The sequence below is a fragment of the Bubalus kerabau genome, chromosome 4, assembly GCF_029407905.1.
Source record: "Bubalus kerabau isolate K-KA32 ecotype Philippines breed swamp buffalo chromosome 4, PCC_UOA_SB_1v2, whole genome shotgun sequence".
Taxonomy (NCBI): domain Eukaryota; kingdom Metazoa; phylum Chordata; class Mammalia; order Artiodactyla; family Bovidae; genus Bubalus; species Bubalus kerabau.
Window position 1 is genome coordinate 38,097,185 of NC_073627.1, and position 22,568 is coordinate 38,119,752.

Genomic DNA, 22,568 nt, shown 5'->3' on the forward strand with positions numbered 1-22,568 from the left:
ATGTCTGAGTGACATGCCCCTCCCCCAAGCACAGCTGCCCCTTAGCCACTTCTAGGGGTCCCCAGACTCTACCTTAGAGAACATGGCCTGGAGAAGAGCCCCAGTCATTTGGGGAGGGAATTCAGAGGTCACAAGTTCCAAGAACTTGGTCCTGAAAGAGAAGCACAGACGCCAGGTGGGCATGGTCCCTGGACACTATGTAAGGAATGCGCTCAGAGCTAGGGCAGAGGTGCACCTCTAATGTGTGTACCTATGCCCAGGTGTAAGGGTGGCATTGTCTGCCTACCATCTTCTCCCTCTCCCCTCGTGGGTGCAAGAACTGTGTCTGGCTGTATCCCCATCACCTCTCATGATGCGTGGCACTGAAAAGTCATAGCGCACATAGGTGCGTGATGGAAAGTACCTAAGAAACAGTTCCGCACACTTCATTTAAACTTTTAGTAGCCATTATATAGGCAAAGGCTGTGAGGTTTAAAGAGGTTAAGTGACTCGCCCAAGGTCACACAGCTAGAAGAGGTAGAGGCTGGATTTCCACTAATTTCACGATCTAGCCTCCTCTCTTGCTCTTCTTTTTGTATTTATTTTTTCTCGCCTCTATTCTGGGGCGGATGGCTGGGAGCTTCCCCTGAACAAGGCCTCGCCTTTCCCGCCTCAGCTCTCCTCCTGTTCCCCCTCCCCCTCCTCATCTATTCAGCCCCCTCCTCCCCCACCACGCCCCCCGCCCTTCCTCCAGCCTCCGCCTCGCGCTGCGCGCCCCTCCCTTCGCGAAGCCCCTCCCCTCCCCTCAGGGCGACGTCACGTGCCGCCCCATCCCCCCGCGCCTGCGCACTGCTTATTTCCCGCTGTCAGGATGAGGAGGCGGAGGTCGGCGCTCGGGTCCGTCTCTGCCCGCGGCTGTGGCGGCGCCGGCGGCTTCAGCCTTAGCGGTTCCTCCCTGGGCGGCGGCGGCGGCGGCTCGGTCGACGCCTCCTCCGCCAGCTGAGCCCGCGGGAGCCCGGGACGCCGCTTCCCCGCCCATCCCCGCTCTCCGAGGCCGGCCGCCCGGCCATGGCGCAGCCGGGCCCGGCTCCTCAGCCTGACGGTGAGGCGCCCACCATGGCAGGCGCGGCGGGCGCGGCCTGCCCGGCGCCGGCGTCGCGAGGGGACCTGTGGGTGGCGGGAAGGGCGCGCATAGGCCCCGGAGGTGACCCCGCCGGGCTGAGGCGGGAGCGCGCGGGGTCCGGCGCTGGCTGCACGCGAAGGCCGTGCGAGGGCCTGGACGGCCGTCTCTGGCGAGGGGGCGGGAGGTGCCGGCGTTGTGGCCGTGGCTGGGGTGGGGGCGGAGTGAGGGGGGTGCGGGTGAGCTGGGGAGCGTGGAGAGGGAGCTGCTCTGGGTAGCGGTGGGACCGGCACGTGGGTTCTGCCCGTGAGGAGGATGGAAATCAGGAACATGTGCTATATTCGTTAAAAGAAAAAGAAATTGCTTAGGTAGTGGTGATGTGCCCTCCCCACGCCCCGCCTCCGTCCATGTCACTGAACGCTTTGAGCTCAGTTTTGTGGCATGAAACTAACTGGCTCGGATCAGAAACTGGTTTTAGTAGCGTTCCTTGAGAGGCGTCGTGGCTTAATGGTTAAGTGCTGGGGCCTGGGCGTCTAAAGCACCTGGAGCCTTCACTAACAAGCACTATGTAGGTTTCTTAGCCTCTTTGAACTTGAGTGTTCTCATGAGAAGAGATTCATTCGTGCCTTTATTTTTTGTCTATAAGGGAGGTAACGTGACTTACATAAAGTGATTAGTTTTAAGGCGGTATTTGGGAATGCTGAAGTCGAGGCAAAAACGTGTCTTTTATAGCACTTCCATCCATGGAAGGAGAAAGAGCCCTATCCTAAATAGTCCCAGGTGGTTGTCAGGCCTTCCCGACCTCTGGGAAGTTGGCTAAGCCCTGCTTCAGAGAGTGACCACGTGGTTCCAGGTGTTACTGTTTTGTGGCTGGTCCTTGGCAAGTTACTGTTGTATCTGGGAGTGAGAGTTCTTACAGGTGTATTTCTATAATCAGCGTGTGTGCTTAGCATCTTTAAGTGTGAGTGGAATGTTGGGATTTGGCAACTGGCACATAGTTGGTGCTTAAAAACTTGACTTTGCCTAGAGTTGTCTCCTAAGATAATATTTCCCAAAAACCTGATTCTTTGATCTTGCCATTGAGGAACGTGAAACAATGTTACCAGATTTTAATGCTAACTTCTTTCTTGGAGTGTACTCTAAAGCCTGTTTGCCTCTAGTTTTAGGTTTTGTTAGCTGCCTGAGGAGAGATGTCTAGCACCCACACACCTGGAGTTGTGTGAAAATCTGGATGCTGTTTCTCTTTCAGTAGATGGGAGGCATTCTCTGGTGGACTGTTGGAGGAAACGAGTTTTCAGGCTACCTTTTAATCCTCAACTTTTGCATTTGGTGTCAGGGAAGAAAACATTGCGCTTCTACAAACAGCTCTTTGTTATTGTAGACAGAGGCAGAGTAGAGGGAGCCCCACTGGCTTCTGGTTCTGATCTGGAGTGGTAGGTATGCTTAGCTGGCGGCTGCCTTCTCTTGAGTTGCATGGAAACAAACGTCTAGGGCGGCTCAGGTGACATGACAGTCCGGAATCAAAATTCCCTCCCTCTTTCTAGACGTGAAATGGTCTTCGTTGTAAATAGGGAGTAGTGACTAAGCACTTGAAAGAGGCTAGGAAAAATTAGCTTCAAGAAATCATGTATTCTTAGTACAGGTTTATTCCCTGTTTTTCAAATCCTGTGACTATGGGATGAGATTTAGTTTGCATGGATTGCAGTATTTTCAATTAGTATAGTAAATGAGCAGCCATAGCTACTGTTAACAAGAGGAGAGAGAATTCGGTGTATTTGAGTGATTTGTGTCTGTGTCTTCTTAGAAATTCATCTTGGGGGATTTAATTTTTCTCTTTTGCTGAACTTCATATAGACCACTACTTAACACTTCAGTTTTAAGCACACTTGAATTTCCTAGCCCTGCTGTTATTAAAACATTGAAGAATTCTTTTGCGTTAAACTGACAGTAGAAGGTTTTGCTTTTTGACTTTAATCTAGCTTTTATTCCTTTTTATTTTTTTCTTTGACTGCACTGCACGGCTCATAGGATCTTAGTTCCCTGGCCAGGGATTGAACCCAGGCCCTCGGCAGTGAGAGCACAGAGTCCTAACCACTGGACTGCCAGGGAATTCTCAGGTATCCCATTTTAGAAGCAGTTTTAATTTACGTTGATGTTGTTTTCTTTCTTTGACATATCTTTTATTTTTCGTGGAGATATTGTAGGTTAAAAAAAGAACTGATTTGTGTGTAAAATCTATAGGTTAAAGTGTAATAATTTTCTTGTTTGGTCGCTAAGTCACGTCCAGCTCTTTGTAACCGCATGGACTGCATCATGCCAGGCTCCTCTGTCCTCCACTATCTCCCAGAATTTGCTGAAGTTCATGTCCATTGAGTCAGTGAGGCTATCTAACTATCTCATTGTCTGTTGTCCCCTTCTCCTTCTACCCTCAATCTTTCCCTACATCAGAGTCTTTTCCAGTGAGTCGGCTCTTCGAATGCTGTGGCCAAAGTATTGGAGTTTCAGCATCAATCCTTCCAGTGAATATTCACGGTTGATTTCCTTTAGGTTTGACTGATTTGATTTCCTTGCAGTCCAAGTCCTTATTTTGTAAGTTTTTTAAAACTTGTTTTTTGGATTGTGCACCTTAGTTTACTCATTTAGAGTGAAGGTAACTTTAATAGTCAAATTTCAGCTGATTATTTTATCTTGAGAATTCAAAGAGTATATATAATGTAAACTATTTCAAACTGTAATATTTTAAAATCTAAGTTAAACTCTTAGAAGCATTTGCTCTGATTTTACTTCATTTCTTTTTTATTTAAAAACACTATATTCTAAATTCCTTCCATTAAAAAAGGATGGCTATTAAGTATGCTTTCTCTCATCTCTGAGAGGAAACCAGTACTTGACTGGTTTCTATAAATTTGACTGGTTTCTATAAACTTCTGTACTTGACTTTTTTCTATAAATTTCATAGACTTTTCCCCCTGAAATGGACATGATTTACATACATAGGTGTGCAACTTGTCTATTTCACTTGTAAATGATAACTATACTTACTATATACTTGTAAATGGTTATGTGCCTATAAATGTGCTATAGACACTGCATGCATTATCTCAGGGAATCTTCAGGTTAGTGAAGTGGATACTATTATAATATTGTTCCTGTTTTATTGATGAGGAAACTGAAGCACAGAGAAGTTAAAAAGTGCCTAGAATTACCTAGCTAGGAAGTGAGGGGAGCCAGGATTCAAATCCAGGTTATCTGATGCCAGAGCCCCCTGATCTGTTTACTAGATCGTGGGCTACTTTCCAGTTGATTGCTACAGATCTGCCTCATTCTTTTTAAAGAATGTTGTCATATAACATGTACCAAATAAACATGATTTATTTGCCTCTATCTTTATTGGTAGATAAGTAGATTGCTTTCAATTTTTCCATTTTATAAGTAGTTCTGGTCTAGATATTTTTGGACATACTTTTCAGGTACTTCTGTAAGACTACTGAATTAAAGGGCATGAGCTCTGAGTGATTTAAATTTTAATAGCTATTGCTAGCTTACTCTCAAAAAGTATCAATTTACATACCTGCCAATAGTATATGAGAGGGTAGATTTCCCCTATATTCTTATAAGCCCTGAATAATGTCAGTTGTTTTAAAATTGTATCTTCTGATAGACCCCCCCCCAAAAAAAAATCTACAGTTAATAAATGTTTGTGTGCCTAGTCTAGGCAGAGCTCTAGGAAATGATGAAAAAAACCCAGTCCTTGTTCCTAAGTAGTGAAGCAGAAGGCCGTTAGTTAATCCCACAGACAAGTGTAAAACTGTTAACAAATGTGAGTGTGTACTACTTGCCAGGCGCAATTCTAGATATTTGGAATATATCAGTGGACCACACAGATAATAAAAAGCCCTGCCCTGGCATGGGAGAAACAGATATTAAACAACAAACATAAGCAAATCATATGGATTGTTAGGTGATAAGTGCTATGGAAAAAGAAAAAAAAATGGAACAGAGTAAAAGGAGGCGGGGTAGGCTGGTTTTAAATAGAGTGGTCAGAGTAAGCTTGTTGAGAAGGTGACATCTGACCAAAGACTTGAAGGTGATAGAAGAGCTAATATGTGGATATCTGAAGGAAGAGTATTCCAGACAGAGGGGTCAATTTTTGCGAATGCCTTAGTGAAGGAATGTGTCTGTTATGTTTGAGGGATGGCATGAAGGTCAGTGTGGCTAGAATGAAATTATTGGGTGGGTGGTAGGATGTGGGAGAGGAAGGGAGAAGTGAGCAGTAAAATAAGAGGTGAAAGATCACAGGTATTATAGGGCCCTAGAGCATTTTGTAAAGATTGACTTTCACTGTGGGGAATCATTGACAGTGTTTTGAGCTGAGGAGTGGTGTGATCTGACTTACATTTAAGAAAAAACCCAATCCCAATCACTCTGTTGCTAGATTGGCAACAGAGTTAAGGCAGGCAAGGGAGGTGTAATTAGTACTATAGATCATCTGAAGTTTATTTATTTTTAAACTTAACAGATAAAGTTTAATATAAAGAATTATTAACTAAATAGATATTCCTTCTCCAGGAAATCTTCCTAGCCCAAGAATCGAACTGGGGTCTCCTGCATTGCAGGCGGATTCTTTACCATTTAAGCCCATATAAGAGATTACTTAAGGGAAAAAGAACAGCCTGAAGAATACAGGAATAGTAGAGATAGCGATCAGCTATGGTCTCTAGGGCTAAGGGAGAACACCCAAGGAAGAAACACATCTTCAAGAGGCTGCTCCCAGAGATCCAGACTTGGTTGGAGTAGGTGGTCCTCTGAAGGGCAGAGCTCCCTGGAAAGCTGCTTTCTGGCTTGCTGGGGGAACCTGCCTGAATCTGGAATTCATATTTGATGTGACATAGGGATCTAACTTAATTTTTCTTCCAAGGTGTTGGTGATGGACAATGAGGCCTGGTGCATTGCAGTCCATGGGGTCGCAAAGTCGGACAGGACTGAGCGACTGAACTGAAGGTGCTAAATCTAGTTGTTTTAACACCATTTTATTCAATAATACATATATTTGGTTTATTATTACTTGATAAAGCTGCCAACCACTAAACTTGATCTGAAACACAAAAGCCCTGAGCTTTAACCTCTCACAGTCTTAACTACTTCAGAGTGCCTACATGCAGTAGCCTGGGGTTGTATAATAATCCTTTAATTGTATGTCTTACCTGACTACGCAGTGGATGGAATTGCCTTTGAATCTTAAGGACTCTGATTTTGGTTTTTATTTAGTGAAATTTGATGTGTTGTTCTTGTATAATTAATCATTAAATTGGGTTTAGTCTTCATAGGAGTATTTTGTGAACAATTGCTCTCTCTTGTGTAGTACAGTTGTGCCAGGTAATGCAGAATTGGCATTCTGCATAGTTCCGATTTCAGGAATTTTATGATATAGTGGAGGAATGAGCCTTAGGAACAGTAATGTGAAATGAGGTGCCTAGTGTTAGTACATTGTTCTTCTCTGGAACACAAGGGAAACTTAACTACAAGTAAAAGAACAGGGAAAGCTATGTTGGAAGGTGACTGTGTTCAGTTTTTCTCATTAGAGACTAATGGAGGAGTCAAAATCAATCTTATTTTCTCTTCCGCACAAAAAAGGTCTAGATATTTAAAGAGCTTGCTTCCATCTTGGCAGTTCCTCATATGAGGATTCTGTACCCTCTCCATTCTTCGTCATTTCCTCTGCTTGGCTAGCCAGATGTTCCAGTACCATGTAGCTAGTTAGTGCTCTTCCTAAAATGGTGTCCCTAAAATTTCAGAATATTCCAGACATGGAGTCCATGTGACTTATGCATTGAACATCTAAGATACTCTCTTGATTAAAACTCTCAACTCTGTTTAATGTGTGGTAACATTCCCTCAAATTTGTTTTGTTTCTCTGTATCGTATTAGTTCATAATAAAATAAAAGCTGTGGTTTATTGAACTGTTACATGCCTTGCTCTGTGCTGTGTGTTTTTTAAATGACTACTTTTTCAATATTCACTATAGACCAGATACCATGCTAGACAGTGGGGATACAGATATTGTTACAGGTTTTAATAAATCAGTAGACACTATTTTTTAGAGTAGTTTTAGTTTCACAGCAAAACTGAATGGAAAGTACAAATTGAACAGAAAGTACAAGGAGCCAGAAGTTTCCTTGTACCCCCTACCCATTTCCCCACCATCAGCATTCCACAGCATTCCACCAGTGTAGTAAGTTTGTAAGTAATCGATGAACCTGCACGTCATTATCAGCCCAAGTCCATTTACATTATTCAGTCTTAGTGTTGTACATTCTGTGGGTTTGTTTCCCTGCCTAGGAAATCCCCTGTGTTCTACCTACTCATCTGTCTTTTCCCCTAGATCCTTGGCAAACACTGATCTTTTTACTGTTTCCATGGTTTCTGCCTTTTCCAGAATGTTATATAGTTGGAATCATACAGTTATGTGGCCTTTTCAGATTGCTTCTTTCATTTAGTAATACACATTTAAGGTTTCCTCATGTCTTTTTGTGGTTTGGTAGCCCATTTCTTCTTTTTTTTTTGTTTTAAGGACTGATTAATATTCCATTTTCTGGACGTACCAGTTATTGAAGGACGTCATGATTGCTTCCAAGTTTTGACAGTTACCAATAAAGCTTCTGTAAAGCAGGTTTTTGTGCAGATGTAAGTTTTCCACTCATTTGGCTAAATATTAAAGAGTGTGATTGCAGGATCATATGGGAAGAGTATGTTGACGTGGGTGTACCATTTTGCATTCCCACCAGCCATAAATGAGAATTCTTGTTCCACTTTTTCCAGCATTTGTTCAGCAAGTGTCTGTGTTTTGGATTTTAGCCATTCTAGTAGATGTGTGGTGGTATCTTTAATTGTTTTAATTTGCAGTTACTGAAAAACACATGATGTTGAACTTACTACTGTTTGTATATCTTTCGTGAGGTTTCTGTTCAGAATTTTTGCATAACTTTTAATGAGATTGTTAATTTTCTTATTGTTTAGCTTTAAGAGGGCTTTGTGTATTTTGGATCACAGGACTTTATCAGATATGTCTTTTGCAAGTATTTTCTCCAGATCTGTGGCTTGTCTTATTCCCTTGGCAACGTCTTTCACAAGCAGAAGTTTTAAATTTAATGAAACCCAACTTATAATTATTTCTTTCATGGATCGTACATTTGGTGCTATATCTAAAAAGTCATTGTCATCTAGATTTTCCCCTATGTTTTGCTCCAGGAGTTTTATAGTTTTGCATTTTACATTTAGGTCTGTGACTCACTTTGAGTTATTTTTTTGTGAAGGCTGTGAAGTCTATATCTAAATTCTTTTTTCTTTATTTTTGCATGTGGATATTCAGTTGTTCCAGCACCATCATTTGTTGAAAAGCCTGTCGTTTCTTCATTGAATTGCCTTTTCTTTGTCACAGATCGGTCATCTATATTTGTGTGAATCTATCTACTTCTAGGCTCCCTGTTTCTGTTCCATTTATGTATTTGCTTATTCTTTCATGTTGTTGTTGTTCAGTCACTCAGTTGTGTCTAACTCTTTGAGACCCCATGGACTGTAGCATGCCAGGCTTCCCAGACCTTCATCATCTCACAAAGTTTGCTCAAACTCATGTCCATTGAGTCGGTGATGCCATCCAACCATCTATCTCATCCTCTGTTGTCCCCTTCTCCTGCTTTCTATCTTTCCCAGCATCAGGGTTTTTTCAGTGGAGTCAGTTCTTCACATCAGCTGGCCAGAGTATTGGAACTTCAGCTTCAGCAGCAGTCCTTCCAATGAATATTCAGGGTTGATATCCTTTAGAATTGACTGGTTGGATCTTCCTGTTGTCTCAAGGTACTCTCTACGGTCTTCTTTCACCGTAGTTCGAAAGCATCAATTCTTTGGTGTTCAGCCATTTTTATTGTCCAGCTCTCACATCTGAACATGACTCCTGGAAAAACCATAGCTTTGACTATACAGACCTTTGTAGGCAAAGTAATGTCTCTGTTTTTTTAATACACTGTCTAGGTTTGTTACAGCTTTTCTTCCAAGGAGCAAGTGTCTTTTAATTTCATGGCTACAGTCACTGTCCACAGTGATTTTGGAACTTATAGTCTGTCACTGTTTCCATTGTTTACCCATGTTTTTCATGAAGTGATGGGACCGGATGCCACGACCTTCATTTTTTAAATGTTGTTTTAAGCTACGGTTTTCACTCTCCTCTTTCACCTTTATCAAGAGGCCCTTTAATTCCTCTTCACTTTCTGCCGTAAGGGTGGTGTCATCTACATATCTGAGGTTATTGATATTTCTCCCTATAGTCTTGATTCCAGCTTGTGCTTCATCCAGCCTGGTATTTTGTATGATGTACTATGCATATAAGTTAAATAAGCAGGGTGACAGTATACAGCCTTGACATACTCCTTTCCTAATTTTGAACCAGTCTGTTCAATGTTGGGTTCTAACCATTGCCTCTTGACCCGCATAAAGGTTTTGCAGAAGGCAGCTAAGGTGGTCTAGTATTCCCATCTCTTTAAGAATTTTCCAGTTTGTTGTGGTCTGCACATTCAAAGGCTTTAGCCTAGTCAATGAAGCAGATGTATATGTTTTTCTGGAGTTCTGTAGCTTTTTCTGTGATCCAGCAGATATTTGTAATTTGATCTCTGATTCCTCTGCCTTTTGTAAATCCTTTTGTACATCTGGAAGTCCTCAGTTCACATGCTGTTGAAGCCTAACTTGAAGGATTTGAGCATTACTTTGCTAGCATGTGAAATCAGTGCAGTTGTGCAGTAGTTTGAACATTCTTTTTGGCATTACCCTTCTTTGGGATTGGAATGAAAACTGAACTTTTCCAGTCCTGTGGCCACTGCTGAGTTTTCCAAATTTGCTGGCATATTGAGGGCAACACTTTAACAGCATCATCTTTTAGGATTTGAAATAGCTTAGCTGGAATTCCATCACCTCCACTAGCTTTATTCATAGTGATTTTTCCTAAGGCCTACTTGACTTCACACTCCAGGATGTCTGGCTCTGTGTGACATCATGGTTATCTGGGTCATTAAGATCTTTTTTTGTGTAGTTCTTCTCTGTATTCTTGCCACCTCTTCTTAATATCTTATGCGTCTGTTAGGTCCATACTGTTTCTGTCCTTTATTGTGCCTATCTTTGCGTGTATGTGATTTTAAATTTCTTAAAAATATTTTTTTGCATCAGAAATAAATGCTTGTAAAAATTTGTAAATGTATAATATGAATGGAAAAGTCCATATAAGCTCATAAACTTGCCTCTCAGAGATAAACACTGTTAAAGATCTGCTATATATTTTTCTGTTTTTTTAAAAAGAAATGTATATTCTGATGATTAAAAGTGGAGTCACGGTGTATATGCTTTTCTCAACTCTCTTTTTCTTTACTTTGTTTTTGATATAGATAATGTTACTATTTTTGAAATAGATCACTTTTGTGGCTGCATGATATAGCTGCTGCAGTCCATGGGGTTCAAAAAGTCAGACAGGACTGGGCAACTGAACAACAATGTAAATGCACTGTAATTTTTTAAAGTAAGTCCTCATTGATAAATATTCATGCCATTACAATAAAACTTCAGCGAATATCCTTGTACCTGTCTTCACACGCTCACGTGAGGATTTTTGTGTCACAAATTGCTTGAAATTACTGAGTCAAAGGATGAATGTTTAAAAATTTAATGGTGAATGTTAAATTCTCTTTCAAAAAGGTTTGACAGTTTACAGGCTCACTGTCAGGGTATAAGAGAGCTTGTTGTTGTTTAGTCACTAAGTTCTGTCCGACTCTGTGACCCCGTGGACTGTAGCCTGCCAGACTCCTCTGTCCATGGAATTTCCTAGACGAGAATACTGGAGTGGGTTGCCATCTCCTTTCCCAGGGGATCTTCCAGACCCAAGGATCGGACCCAGATCTCCTGCATCTCAGGCAGATCTTTACCGTGAGCCACCTGGGAAGCCATATGAGAGTTTATAGCTCCTTAATTTAACAAATTAAATTCTTTGCATATGGGGAAGTTGACCTCATTATCATGTGTGTAGCAAAAATTTCCCCCATTTTGTATATTTATTTTGAGATGTTTTGGCATATGAAAATATTTTAACTTTGTGTGACTTATCAGTGTTTTTCTTCAGTTCAGTCACTCAGTCGTGTCTGACTCTTCAACACCATGGACCGCAGCACTCCAGGCTTCCCTGTCCATCATGTGTTTTCCTTAGTGGCCTCTAGATTTCCTTTGTCTATGTTATCTTCTAGTATTTACTTTTTTAAAAGAAATATTTTTATTTGCTGCGTCAGTTCTTTGTTGTGTCATGTGAGATCTTTAGTTGTGGCTTGTGGGCTCAATAGTTGCAGCGCCTGGGCTTATAGTTGGCTGTAGCATGTGGGACCTTAATTCCCCTACCAGGGATCAGACTCTGAGTCCCCTTCTTTGCAAGGCGGATTCTTAATCACTGGACCACTAGAGAAGTCTCTAGTATTTACTTTTAAATGTTACATCACTTTGGAATTTATTTTATGTAGGCACTGAGATAGGAATCCAGCTTTTATTAGAATTTATTTCAAATGGCTAGCCGGATAGCACATATAGTGATTTTTCTCCATTGATTTAGACATGTCACACTATTTATTACATGCTAAGTAGTACTTTGGCCACCTCATGCGAAGAGTTGACTCATGGAGGAGAAGGGGACGACAGAGGATGAGATGGCTGGATGGCATCACTGACTCGATGGACGTGAGTCTGAGTGAACTCCGGGAGTTGGTGATGGACAGGGAGGCCTGGTGTGCTGTGATTCATGGGGTCGCAAAGAGTCAGACACGATTGAGTGACTGAACTGAACTGAAATATCCGGAAATACTTGAGTCCATTCCTGAATAGTGTTTTGTTTTTTGATTTATCTTTTCTGGTGTTATACCACATAGTTACAATGACTTTCCCCCTACTTTCTAGTGTTTTAATGTTTTAAAGAGCCAAGAACCTTCTAGAATTTTCCTGAACTCTTCCTAGGCATCTATTCATTCAGATAAAAGTTGGAATGATCACATTAGGTCTACTACCATGCTGCCTTAAGGCACTTTAAATGCATTAATTATTCAAATTTTTGAATGCTTTAAGGTTGGTATTCTCCCTGTTTCACAGTTGAGGAAGTGAAAGTTTAGTAAATTGCTCAGGCTTCATGACTATTTTCATTCCACCCACTATCTCTTAGGTCAGGTTTAGTTAAGTAAACTCTCTTCATTAAAAAGAGGGCAAAATTAAAACACCAAGGGTTTTTTTTTTTTTTTTTTCCTGCCATAAAGTACAAAGAAAGTTCAAAGAAAACTGGACTTATTACTGGTAATCATATGCTTTGGGATATTTTGTCATTTTAGTGTATTTCTGACCATGTTTTATATCAACAAATACAATTTTTAAGCAGTAGAACATACTGCACATGTAGTTTTGTATTCTTTTTTATTATTTTTATTTATTTGCTGTGCTGGGTCTGAGTTGCAGCATGTAGAATCTTCGATCTTCAGCTGCACGAGGAATCTTTAGTTGCCATATTCGAACTCTTAGTTGTGGCATGTGGGATCTGGTTTCCCGGCCAGGGATGGAACCCTGGGCCCCCTGCATTGGGAGCTCAGAGTCTTAACCACTAGACCACCAGGGAAGTCCCTCTATTTTTGATTATGATATAAAATTTATTCCCGTGGCGGATTCATGTTGGTATGGCAAAACCAATACAATATTGTAAAGTAATTAGCCTCCAATTAAATAAATTTATATAAAAAAGTCTGTAAGTATATCATAATTTATTTTCCTGTTTCTGCCTCTTTGATTATTTGTAAGATCTTGCTGTTAGTAAATAACTATAGGAGACATCCTTAGACATCTGTCTTATTCTAGTTTACATTTCTCCCATTAGTACTGATGGCTTTTAGTGTAACCTCATTCCTGCTAACATTAAGTATAGATTAAAATTTTTATTACCAATAGCACAGATAAATGCTATTGCTGTTTTAAGTTACTAAATGCAACTTACAACAGCAATAAGATATGTTTTGATGGGTGTGATTAGGCTTTAAAAATGTATTGACCATTTGTTTTCTTTGTGCATTGCCTCTTCATGTCCTTTGTCATTTTCTTATTAATTTATAAATATCTCTTTTATGGACATTGGCCTTTGTCATTTATTTGTTAGATACTTTTAGAGTTTTATTCTTTCTCTTATTGCTAATGTATGGTATAGAGAAGCCTAAGGATTCTTTTGAACAAACTTGATAATGCTTTGATACTTTCAAAGACTTGCTTTATCTCAGTGTCAGATATCCGCTTATACTTTTTTCATTTTTGTTTCTTTCCTAAATTGTTGGCCATTTTTTTCTGTATCATTTGAATTTTCTGAGTTGTTTCTATATGAACTGTTTGTCAAGTTAGGAATTTTAGATAAAATTAATATTGCCTACTGCAAGCAATTCAGACAATGTAGAAAAGCATAAAGAAAAAATAGCCAAAGATAATATCCATTCACTTGTTGGTTTATTATCTTTGCAGAGTTTAATATGTATAATCTATGAAAAAACTCTTAAAAATTGAAAATTCTAATACTTATATAGGATGTTGTTCCCACTCAAATAACAAATTTTATTTTTAATGACTGCATGGTATTCCATTGCATGGATTCCATAATATTAATTACGTCTCTTGGTATATATTTATTAATAGTTAATTTTTTTCTACTACAGTTAACACTATTGTAAACATCCTGCTACATACATCTCTAAATATTTATGCAGATACTTACCTTAATCCTTATTAGTTGTTCAAAGGTTATGTGCATGTAAATTTTGATACTTTTGATATACATACATTTTGATGTATTTTCTGTGTCAGGAATACTTGTCCCCCACAGCAATTGGAAATCCAATCCCAAGTGACTCAAGGGTTGATTTTTTGTGTATGACAAGTTTAGAAGTAAAGCATTCCAAGGCCGGTTCAATTGTTCAAGGATGTTCAAGATCCAACTTCCTTCTGTTTTCTTCCTGTGTCAGCCTGTTTGCTCACATTTTTATTTTTTTGTTACTTATTAAGTTCTGATTTCCTTTTGGAAATACTTGTTCTTTTAAATCTTTGAGTATTTTCTTTCTTTTTTCTTTTAATATTTTCTTAGTTCCATTTGTTGGGTTCTCTGTTTTAGGTATATGGATCATCCTTTTATTGGACATTATCTGTTTCGCAGAGCTGTTTTCCTCTTTCATTGCTTTACTTTTTCCTTTGTAATTAATTTAGATTATTTCAGGTCTTTTTGATCTGTAACAAAATTGATTAATTGGTTTTCTAATGTTGGGACAGATTTTGTTGAGATAAACTCAACTTGGTTGTGATAGGTTGTTCTAGTACGTATCTGCTGCTGCTAAGTCGCTTCAGTCGTGTCCGACTCTGTGCGACCCCATAGACGGCAGCCCACCAGGCTCCCCCATCCCTGGGATTCTCTAGGCAAGAATACTGGAGTGGGTTGCCATCTAGATTGGGTTTAATAATATGTTAATGTCTTTTTTTAATTTGAAAAAATTCATAAGTGAGATTGGCCTATAGTTTTCCATTTTGGTACTACCTTGGGTTTTGGTACCTTGGTTATACTAGCCTAGTAAAATAGGGAAGCATTCCATCTTTTACTATGCTGAAGACAGTTTAAATAACAAAGGACATGTTTTTTATTCCCTGTAGATTTGTTAGAATTTGTTATGGTCTCTTTCAAGTTTCATCTTGAAACTTGTTTGGGCGTCACTTTTCTTTTGTTAGGCATTTGCTTATTTCTAACTTTTGAAATTCTAATGTTTTGAAATAAATGCTTTAAAGAAGTAACATTCTTGTAATGAAATCTGTATATTCATCATCATTACTTCTTAGGATATATACTTGGTAGTGAAATTGCTTGGTTGAAAAGTATACAAAATTTTAAGACTTGCTGTTGATTACTACCCAGTCATCTGTCCTGAAATATATCCTGGATTTGCTTTAGTCGGGTATGGTAAGGAGACAGCATTTTAGGATCAGAATGGACTTAAAAAAATGAAGTATAGTTGATATATAATATGGTGTTAATTTCTGCTGTATAGCAAAGTGATTCAGAGAGAGAGAGAGATATATATATTCATGCCCATTCTGGTTTATAACAGGATATTGAGTATAGTTCCTTATCCTATACAGTAGGACATTGTTTATCAATTCTGTATATAATAAATAGTTTGCATCTGCTAACCCGAAACTCCCAATCTATCCATCCCCCATCCCCCTTGGCAACCACAAGTCTGTTCTCTGACTGTGAGTCTGTTTCTGTCTTCTGGTTAAGTTCATTTGTGTCATATTTTAGATTCCACATATAAGTAGTATCATAATATAATATGTCTTTGACTTACATCACTTAGCATGATAATCTCTAGGCCATCGATGTTGCTGCAAAAGGCATTATTTCATACTTTATGACTGAGTAGAATTCCATTGGATATATATACCACATCATCTTTATCAATTCATCTGTCAGTGGACATTTAGGTTATTTCTATGTCTTGGCTATTGTAAATAGTGCTGCTTTGAACATCGGGGTGCATGTATCTTTTTGATTTGTAGTCTTGTTCGGATATATGCCCGAGAGAGGGATTGCTGGATCATATGGCAACTCTAGTTTCTTGAGGAATCTCCATACTGTTTTTCCATAGTGGCTGCACCAACTTACATTCCCATCAGTAGTGTAGGAGGGTTCCCTTTTCTCCGTACCCTTTCCAGCTTTTGTTATTTGTAGACTTTTTAATGACGACCATCTGACCAGTGTGAGGTGGTACCTCATTGTAGTTTTGATTTGCATCTCTCTAATAATTAGTGATGTTGAGGTTCTTTTCATGTGCCTTTTGGCCAGCTGTATGTTGTCTTTGGAGAAATATCTGTTTAGTTCTTCAGACCATTTTTTTGATTGGGTGTTTTGTTGTTGACTTGTATGGGCTGTTTGTATATTTTGGAAATTAAGCTCTTGTCGGTCGTATCCTTTGCAAATATTTTCTCCCATTCTGTAGGTTGTCTTTTTGTTTTGTTTATGGTTTCCTTTGGAGAGAGACTTACTACCCGTCTTCTGGTCTGTCACTTGTATCTGAAATTCTCAACCCTCCCTATCAGTTTATAACCTTTACCACTATTGACATTTTAGGCTGGATTATTCTTTGTTGTGTATGACTGTCCTTTACATTGTAGGATGTTAAGCAGCCTCTTTGACCTCTAACCACTGAATACCAGTACCCTTAGCCCTTGGTTGTGACAACCAGGAATGTCTCCAGACATTGCCAAATGTCCTCTGGGGAGCAAAACAGCTCCAGTTGAGAACCACTGGTTAATAATAAAATGCTTTAGATTGTGCCTTTACCATTCTGATATAAAGTTACACAAATAACTTAAAAAAAAAAAAAACCCTAACAGTATAATGCCCTTACTGTGAAGGAAAATGACTTATTGAGTATATATATTTCAACATGTAAATTAACAGTGTGACTAAATAAAAGAGCCACCCTAGAAGGTGATATTATACTTGTTTATAACTCATGTGATGCATGGATCTCCTATATTAATCTCTATAAATACTTACAATCACAGGGTAATCTTTCTAGGCCTTGACAGATTGGTGTTTGAACCCAGCTCTGCCTTTTATTAACTGCAACAGTAGGCATTTTACTTAATTTCTCAGAATGTTTCCTCACCTATAACTGGGGATTGTATGCCTACTTTATGGTTTGTTTTGAAAATTTAATGAGCCAGTGTATAAAATAACTTGCCTAATACTCTTTAAGCTGTATATAGATTATTTAATCCTTCCTACAACCCTGGAATGTAGTAGTAATCTAGTCTTCATTTTTACAGGTAAAGAGAAGAAACCAGTTTATAAGTGGCAGAGCTGGGATTTAAAAATTAATTCCAGAGCCTGTGCTTTCAATTATTATGCTTCACTGCTTTCTATATGATACCTGATAGGTAGCGGATACTTAGTTGTTAGCTTCCATTATTTAATTTTTTCTAACTTTGAGACCCTGCAACAACCCCAATAACATTAGCACTCTCTCCTGGAAATACTTTTGCCTGTTGATTTCTCATGTCTCCTCAGGGATATATAATTAATCTTCTTTCTCCACACTTAGGATTAACTATTTATCAAAATTCTGATCCCTTTCAGTGTATGACCTTGATATTTCTGAAAAGCTCATAAATAATGCATTTAACTTTCCTTATAAATAAAATATAATGCTTATGTTTTTATTATTTATTTATGAAGAGCTTTTCTTGTGATAAGTAACTCCTAATGTCAGCTGTGTAGTTATATTGTAGTCCTTCTATAAACACATGTAGAGAGATAAGAAATTATATCTACCCTTTAAGAAATTAACACCTACATTTTAGGTTTTCTGTGTTATAATGAAGGGCAGTGTGTACATTGGGGATTTGATTTGTTTTATAGTATAATCAAAATGGTTCTAAGAGGTATCATATGTTGCGTTAGGCTTAATTCCGCCCCCCCCCCCCCGTAAATGATTAAAAGAAAAAAATCTTCATCAAGACAATATGGTACTGGCACAAAGACAGAAATATAGATCAATGAAACAAAATAGAAAGCCCAGAGATAAATCCACGCACCTATGGACACCTTATCTTTGACAAAGGAGGCAAAAATATACAATGTAGAAAAGACAATCTTTTTAACAAATGGTGCTGGAAAAACTGGTCAACTACCTGTAAAAGAATGAAACTAGAACACTTTCTAACACCATACACAAAAATAAACTCAAAATGGATTAAAGATCTAAATGTAAGACCAGAAATTATAAAACTCTGAGAGGAAAACATACGTAGAGTCAGATCCTCTATGACCCACCTCCCAGAGTAATGAAAATAAAAACAAAAATTAACAAATGGGACTTAATTAAACTTAAAAGCTTTTACACAAGGAAGGAAACTATAAGCACAGTGAAAAGGCAGCCTTCAGAATGGGGGGAAATAATAGCAAATGATACAACTGACGAAGAATTAATCTCCAAAATATATAAGCATCTCATGCAGCTCAATACCAGAAAAATAAACAACACAATCAAAAAATGTGCCAAAGAACTAAATAAACATTTCTCCAAAGAAGACATGCAGATGGCTAACAAACACATGAAAAGCTCAACATCACTTATTATCAGAGAAATGCAAGTCAAAACCACAATGAGGTACAATCTCTTGCTGGTCAGAAATGTTGCCATCAAAAAGTCTACAAACAAATGCTGGAGAGGGTGTGGAGAAAAGGGACCCCTCTTACACTGTTGGTGGGAATGCAAACTAGTATAGCCACTATGGAGAACAGTGTGGAGAGTCCTTAAAGAACTAGAAATAGAACTGCCATATGACCCAGCAGTCCCACTGCTGGGCATACACACTGAGGAAACCAGAATTGAAAAAAGAGACATTTGTATTCCAGGGTTCATTGCAGCACTGTTTACAATAGCTAGGACCCAGAAGCAACCTAGATGTTCATTGGCAGACGAATGGATAAAGAAGTTGTGGTACATAAATGCAATGGAATATTATTCAGCTATAAAAAAGAACTCATTTGAGTCAGTTCTAATGAGGTGGATGAAACTGGAGCCTATTATACAGAGTGAAGTAAGTCAGAGAAACACCAATACAGTATATAAATGCATATATATGGAATTTAGAAAGATGGTAATGATGACCATATATGCAAGACAGCAAAAGAGAGATGTAAAGAACAGACTTTTGGACTCGGGGAGAAGGTGGGGGTGGGATGATTTGAGAGAATAGCATTGAAACATGTAGATTACCATATGTAAAATAGATAACCAGTGCAAGTTTGATGCATGAAGCAGGGCACTGAAAGCCAGTGCTGTGGGACAATCCAGAGGGATGGGGTGGGGAGGGAGGTGGGATGGGGGACATATGTACACCTGTGTTGATTCATGTAAATGTATGGCAAAAAACAACAAAATATTGTAATTAGCCTCCAGTTAAAATGAAAAAAAAATCTTCAGACTATTCTGAGTAAATTTGCATTTTAAAGGGATTGTTAGCCAAAAGTAATTAAAATTTTTATTAATAGTTATTTGCTGTGAATTGTATGTGTGAGTATCTATAATGCCCCTTTATCTGGAATGGTGGAGGAATGATTTTATGGGTACATTATAGTCCGGGATAAACTACTTTTCTCAAGATCCTTAATTACATCATTTTTAAGGTAATATTTACTGGATTGGTGATCAGGAAATTAGTATTTGAGGGGAAGGGTTGGTTCAGCCTGCCACACTGATGTTCAGATTATCTCATTGTTGGCCATTGAATCCTCTAAGTTGACTCCTTTGTTACAAAGGGAAATCCTTTCATAAAATTGCAGTAGGTGCCAAGGTGTTCCAGCTTTATCATTTATACTTCTGCCCCAGACCTAGAATCAGTCATTTTTTCTCAAGAAACGCTGGAAATGTGCTCAGTGTCCTAGTTGATTTTACATTCTTGCACAAACTCCTTATCTCATTAGACCACAATAGTCCGCACACTGTAGTAGAGTAACACCGTGTACTGTAAAAGCACAGGGGAGAAGGGAATCTTGGGTTTTAAGATGACTGATCTTAGTGTCTCAGTTGGCTGTAAAGTACGGTGATACTTGAAGCAGGCTGGCAAATTGGGAAAAATAGTGTAAGACAAATAGAGGTAAAAATGAGAACTCAAAGTATCCAGGGTATCCCCCTCCCCCCATAAGCTCTCTAGAACAATGCTGTCCAATAGAGATGTAATGTGAGCCAAAGAGTGTAAATTTTTTCTGGCAGCCACATTGTGCTGTGCTGTGCTAGGTCACTTGAGTTGCGTCTGGCAGCCACATTGAAAGATTAAAAAAATCAAACTGAAACACTTCTAAATAGAAAGGTGAAATTAATTTTATTGAGATTAATTTTATTAACAGCTTTATTGAGATTCAATTCATACATCATCAACTTCACCCCTTTAAAACATACAATTCAGTGGTTTTTAGACTATCTGCAGAGCTGTGCATCCATCACCACTAATTTCAAAATATGTTCCTCATCCTCCAAAGAATACCCTGACCGTTAACAGTCATTCCCCATTCCATTCCTTCTTCCCAAACTGGTACTGCTAAGTCACTTCAGTCGTGTCCGACTGTGTGACCCCATAGATGGCAGCCCACACGGCTCCCCCATCCCTGGGATTCTCCAGGCAAGAACACTGGAGTGGTTTGCCATTTCCTTCTCCAATGCTTGAAAATGAAAAATGAAAGTGAAGTCGCTCAGTTGTGTCTGACTCTTGGCGACCCCATGGACTGCAGCCTACCAGGCTCCTCCGTCCATGGGATTTTCCAGGCAAGAGTACTGGAGTGGGGTGCCATCACCTTCTCTGTCCCCAACTGCTGGCAACCACTAATATTTTAGTCTCGATGAATTTTTCTTCTCTGGATATTACATATAAATGGAATCATACAATAGGTAGCCTTTGGTGTCTGGCTTTTTTTTACTTAATGTTTTCAAGGCTCATCCGTCTTGTAACTTGTTAGTACTTCATTCCTTTTTAGATATATGGTATTCTGCTGTATAAATATACCAAATTTTGCTTATCCAGTCATCAGTTGAGCATTTGAGTTTCCTTTCTTTAGATGTTATGAATAATGCTTCTCTGAACATGTGTGTATAACTTTCTGTGAAATCAATTTTAACACTCAATTTTATTTATCCAGTATATTCCAGATGTTATAATTTCTACATGTGATAGAAAGTATTAATGAGATAGTAAAATATTTTTGTACTGAAGTCTTCAAAATTCCATATATGTTTCATATTTAACACACAATTCAGATGGCCACATTTCATGTGTTTGGTGGCTGGAAAATGAAAGTTGCTCGGTCATGTCAAGACTCTTTGTGATCCCATGGACTGTATAGTCCATGGACTTCTCCAGGCCAGAATACTGGAGTGGGTAGTCTTTCCCCTCTCCAGGGGATCTTCCCAATCCAGGGATCGAACCCAGGTCTCCGCATTGCAGGCAGATTCTTTACCAGCTGAGCCACAAGGGAAGCCCAAGAATACTGGAGTGGGTAGCCTATCCCTTCTCCAGTGGTTCTTCTGACCCAGGAATCAAACCAGGGTTTCTTGCATTGCAAGCAGATTCCTTACCAACTGAGCTACCAGGGAAGCCCCATGGCTACCATGTTGGAAAGCCAAGGAGTAACTCATTGGGACTTGTATGCAAAGTTGGGAAAGTTGCAGTTTTGTCCGCGTCAGAGATGTTTGCTGGCTCCTAGACAGATATACATTAATGTCTCATTTCCATTGCAGTTGAAGACTCTTCTCTCCTTTGTTTCTTCAAATCCTTGCTGTCTTTTAAAACCCTGACTTATGCCCCTCTTCATCAATGGGTTTTAGTTATTCCTGCTTATCTTTTTTACTTATTTATTTAGTAAATGTTTATTGAATGCCTTCCATGTGTTAGCCACAGTTCAAGGCGTTAAAAATGTAATATGTAACAATGAGCAGGATATATACAGTCTCAGTTTTCACTGAGGGTCTCCTCTAGTATGGAACAATATTTAAACATTCAGATATTTAGGGAAATAGTTTCAGATAATAATAAATGCTGCTGCTGCTAAGTCGATTCAGTCGTGTCTGACTCTGTGCAACGCCATAGATGGCAGCTCATCAGGCTCCCGCATCCCTAGGATTCTCCAGGCAAGAACACTGGAGTGGGTTGCCATTTCCTTCTCCATTGCATGAAAGTGAAAAGTCAAAGTAAAGTCGCTCAGTCGTGTCTGACTCTTAGCGACCCCATGGGCTACAGCCTACCAGGCTCCTCCGTCCATGGGATTTTCCAGGCAAGAGTACTGGAGTGGGGTGCCATTGCCTTCTCCAAGTAATAAGTGCTATGAAGATAATAAAACTGGCCTGAAGAGGATAGCACTTATGCTGTGAAGCACTAATAGGCTAGCACTTAATGCTACCAAGCATTAATTTATTCTTGTACTTTTAAATTCATACCACAGTAGAGCTGATCAAAAAACAGTTTATGCTAAAATTTACTAGGTTTAAGTATATAGATTCATGAGTTTTCAAACATACATAGTTTGTAACCATCACCATAATTGTGTTAATAGAATGTTTTACCCCAAAAAGTTCTTTCATGACACTTTGTGGTTAAACTCCTCTGGGCAAGTGCTGCTCTACTTTCTGTTGTCATCGTTTTGCCTTTTCTAGAATTTTATATAAGTGGGATCATACTGTTTGTGTCTGATTTCTTTCACTTAAACGTTGCTCTTGAGATTTATCCAGATTGTGTGAATTAGTAATGCATTCTTTTTTGTTGCTGTCTAATATTTAATTGTATGGATACACTATTATTTGTCCATTTATAGTGGGCATTTTGGTTTAT

The 22,568-nt window shown here is 39.1% G+C and overlaps 1 protein-coding gene and 1 non-coding gene across 7 annotated transcripts in view; one reads left to right on the forward strand and one right to left on the reverse strand.

The window, feature by feature from the left end:
• Positions 1 to 825: 825 nt before the first annotated feature.
• Positions 826 to 22,568, forward strand: part of RABEP1 (rabaptin, RAB GTPase binding effector protein 1) — a 98,804-nt gene continuing 77,061 nt past the window's right edge. For 4 of the 6 annotated variants that reach the window (XM_055576799.1, XM_055576800.1, XM_055576803.1 and 1 more), the window contains exon 1: positions 826 to 1,081. In XM_055576799.1, the coding sequence (XP_055432774.1) occupies positions 1,048 to 1,081 (34 nt within the window). In that variant the 5' untranslated portion in view covers positions 826 to 1,047. Of the gene's footprint in view, positions 1,082 to 3,196; positions 3,217 to 6,017; positions 6,101 to 22,568 lie in introns of those variants that run through there. The other 2 variants (XM_055576802.1, XM_055576804.1) reach the window with 2 other exon arrangements.
• Positions 3,136 to 3,208, reverse strand: TRNAE-CUC (transfer RNA glutamic acid (anticodon CUC)). Its single transcript has one exon. It is a non-coding gene; the product is annotated as a tRNA-Glu (tRNA).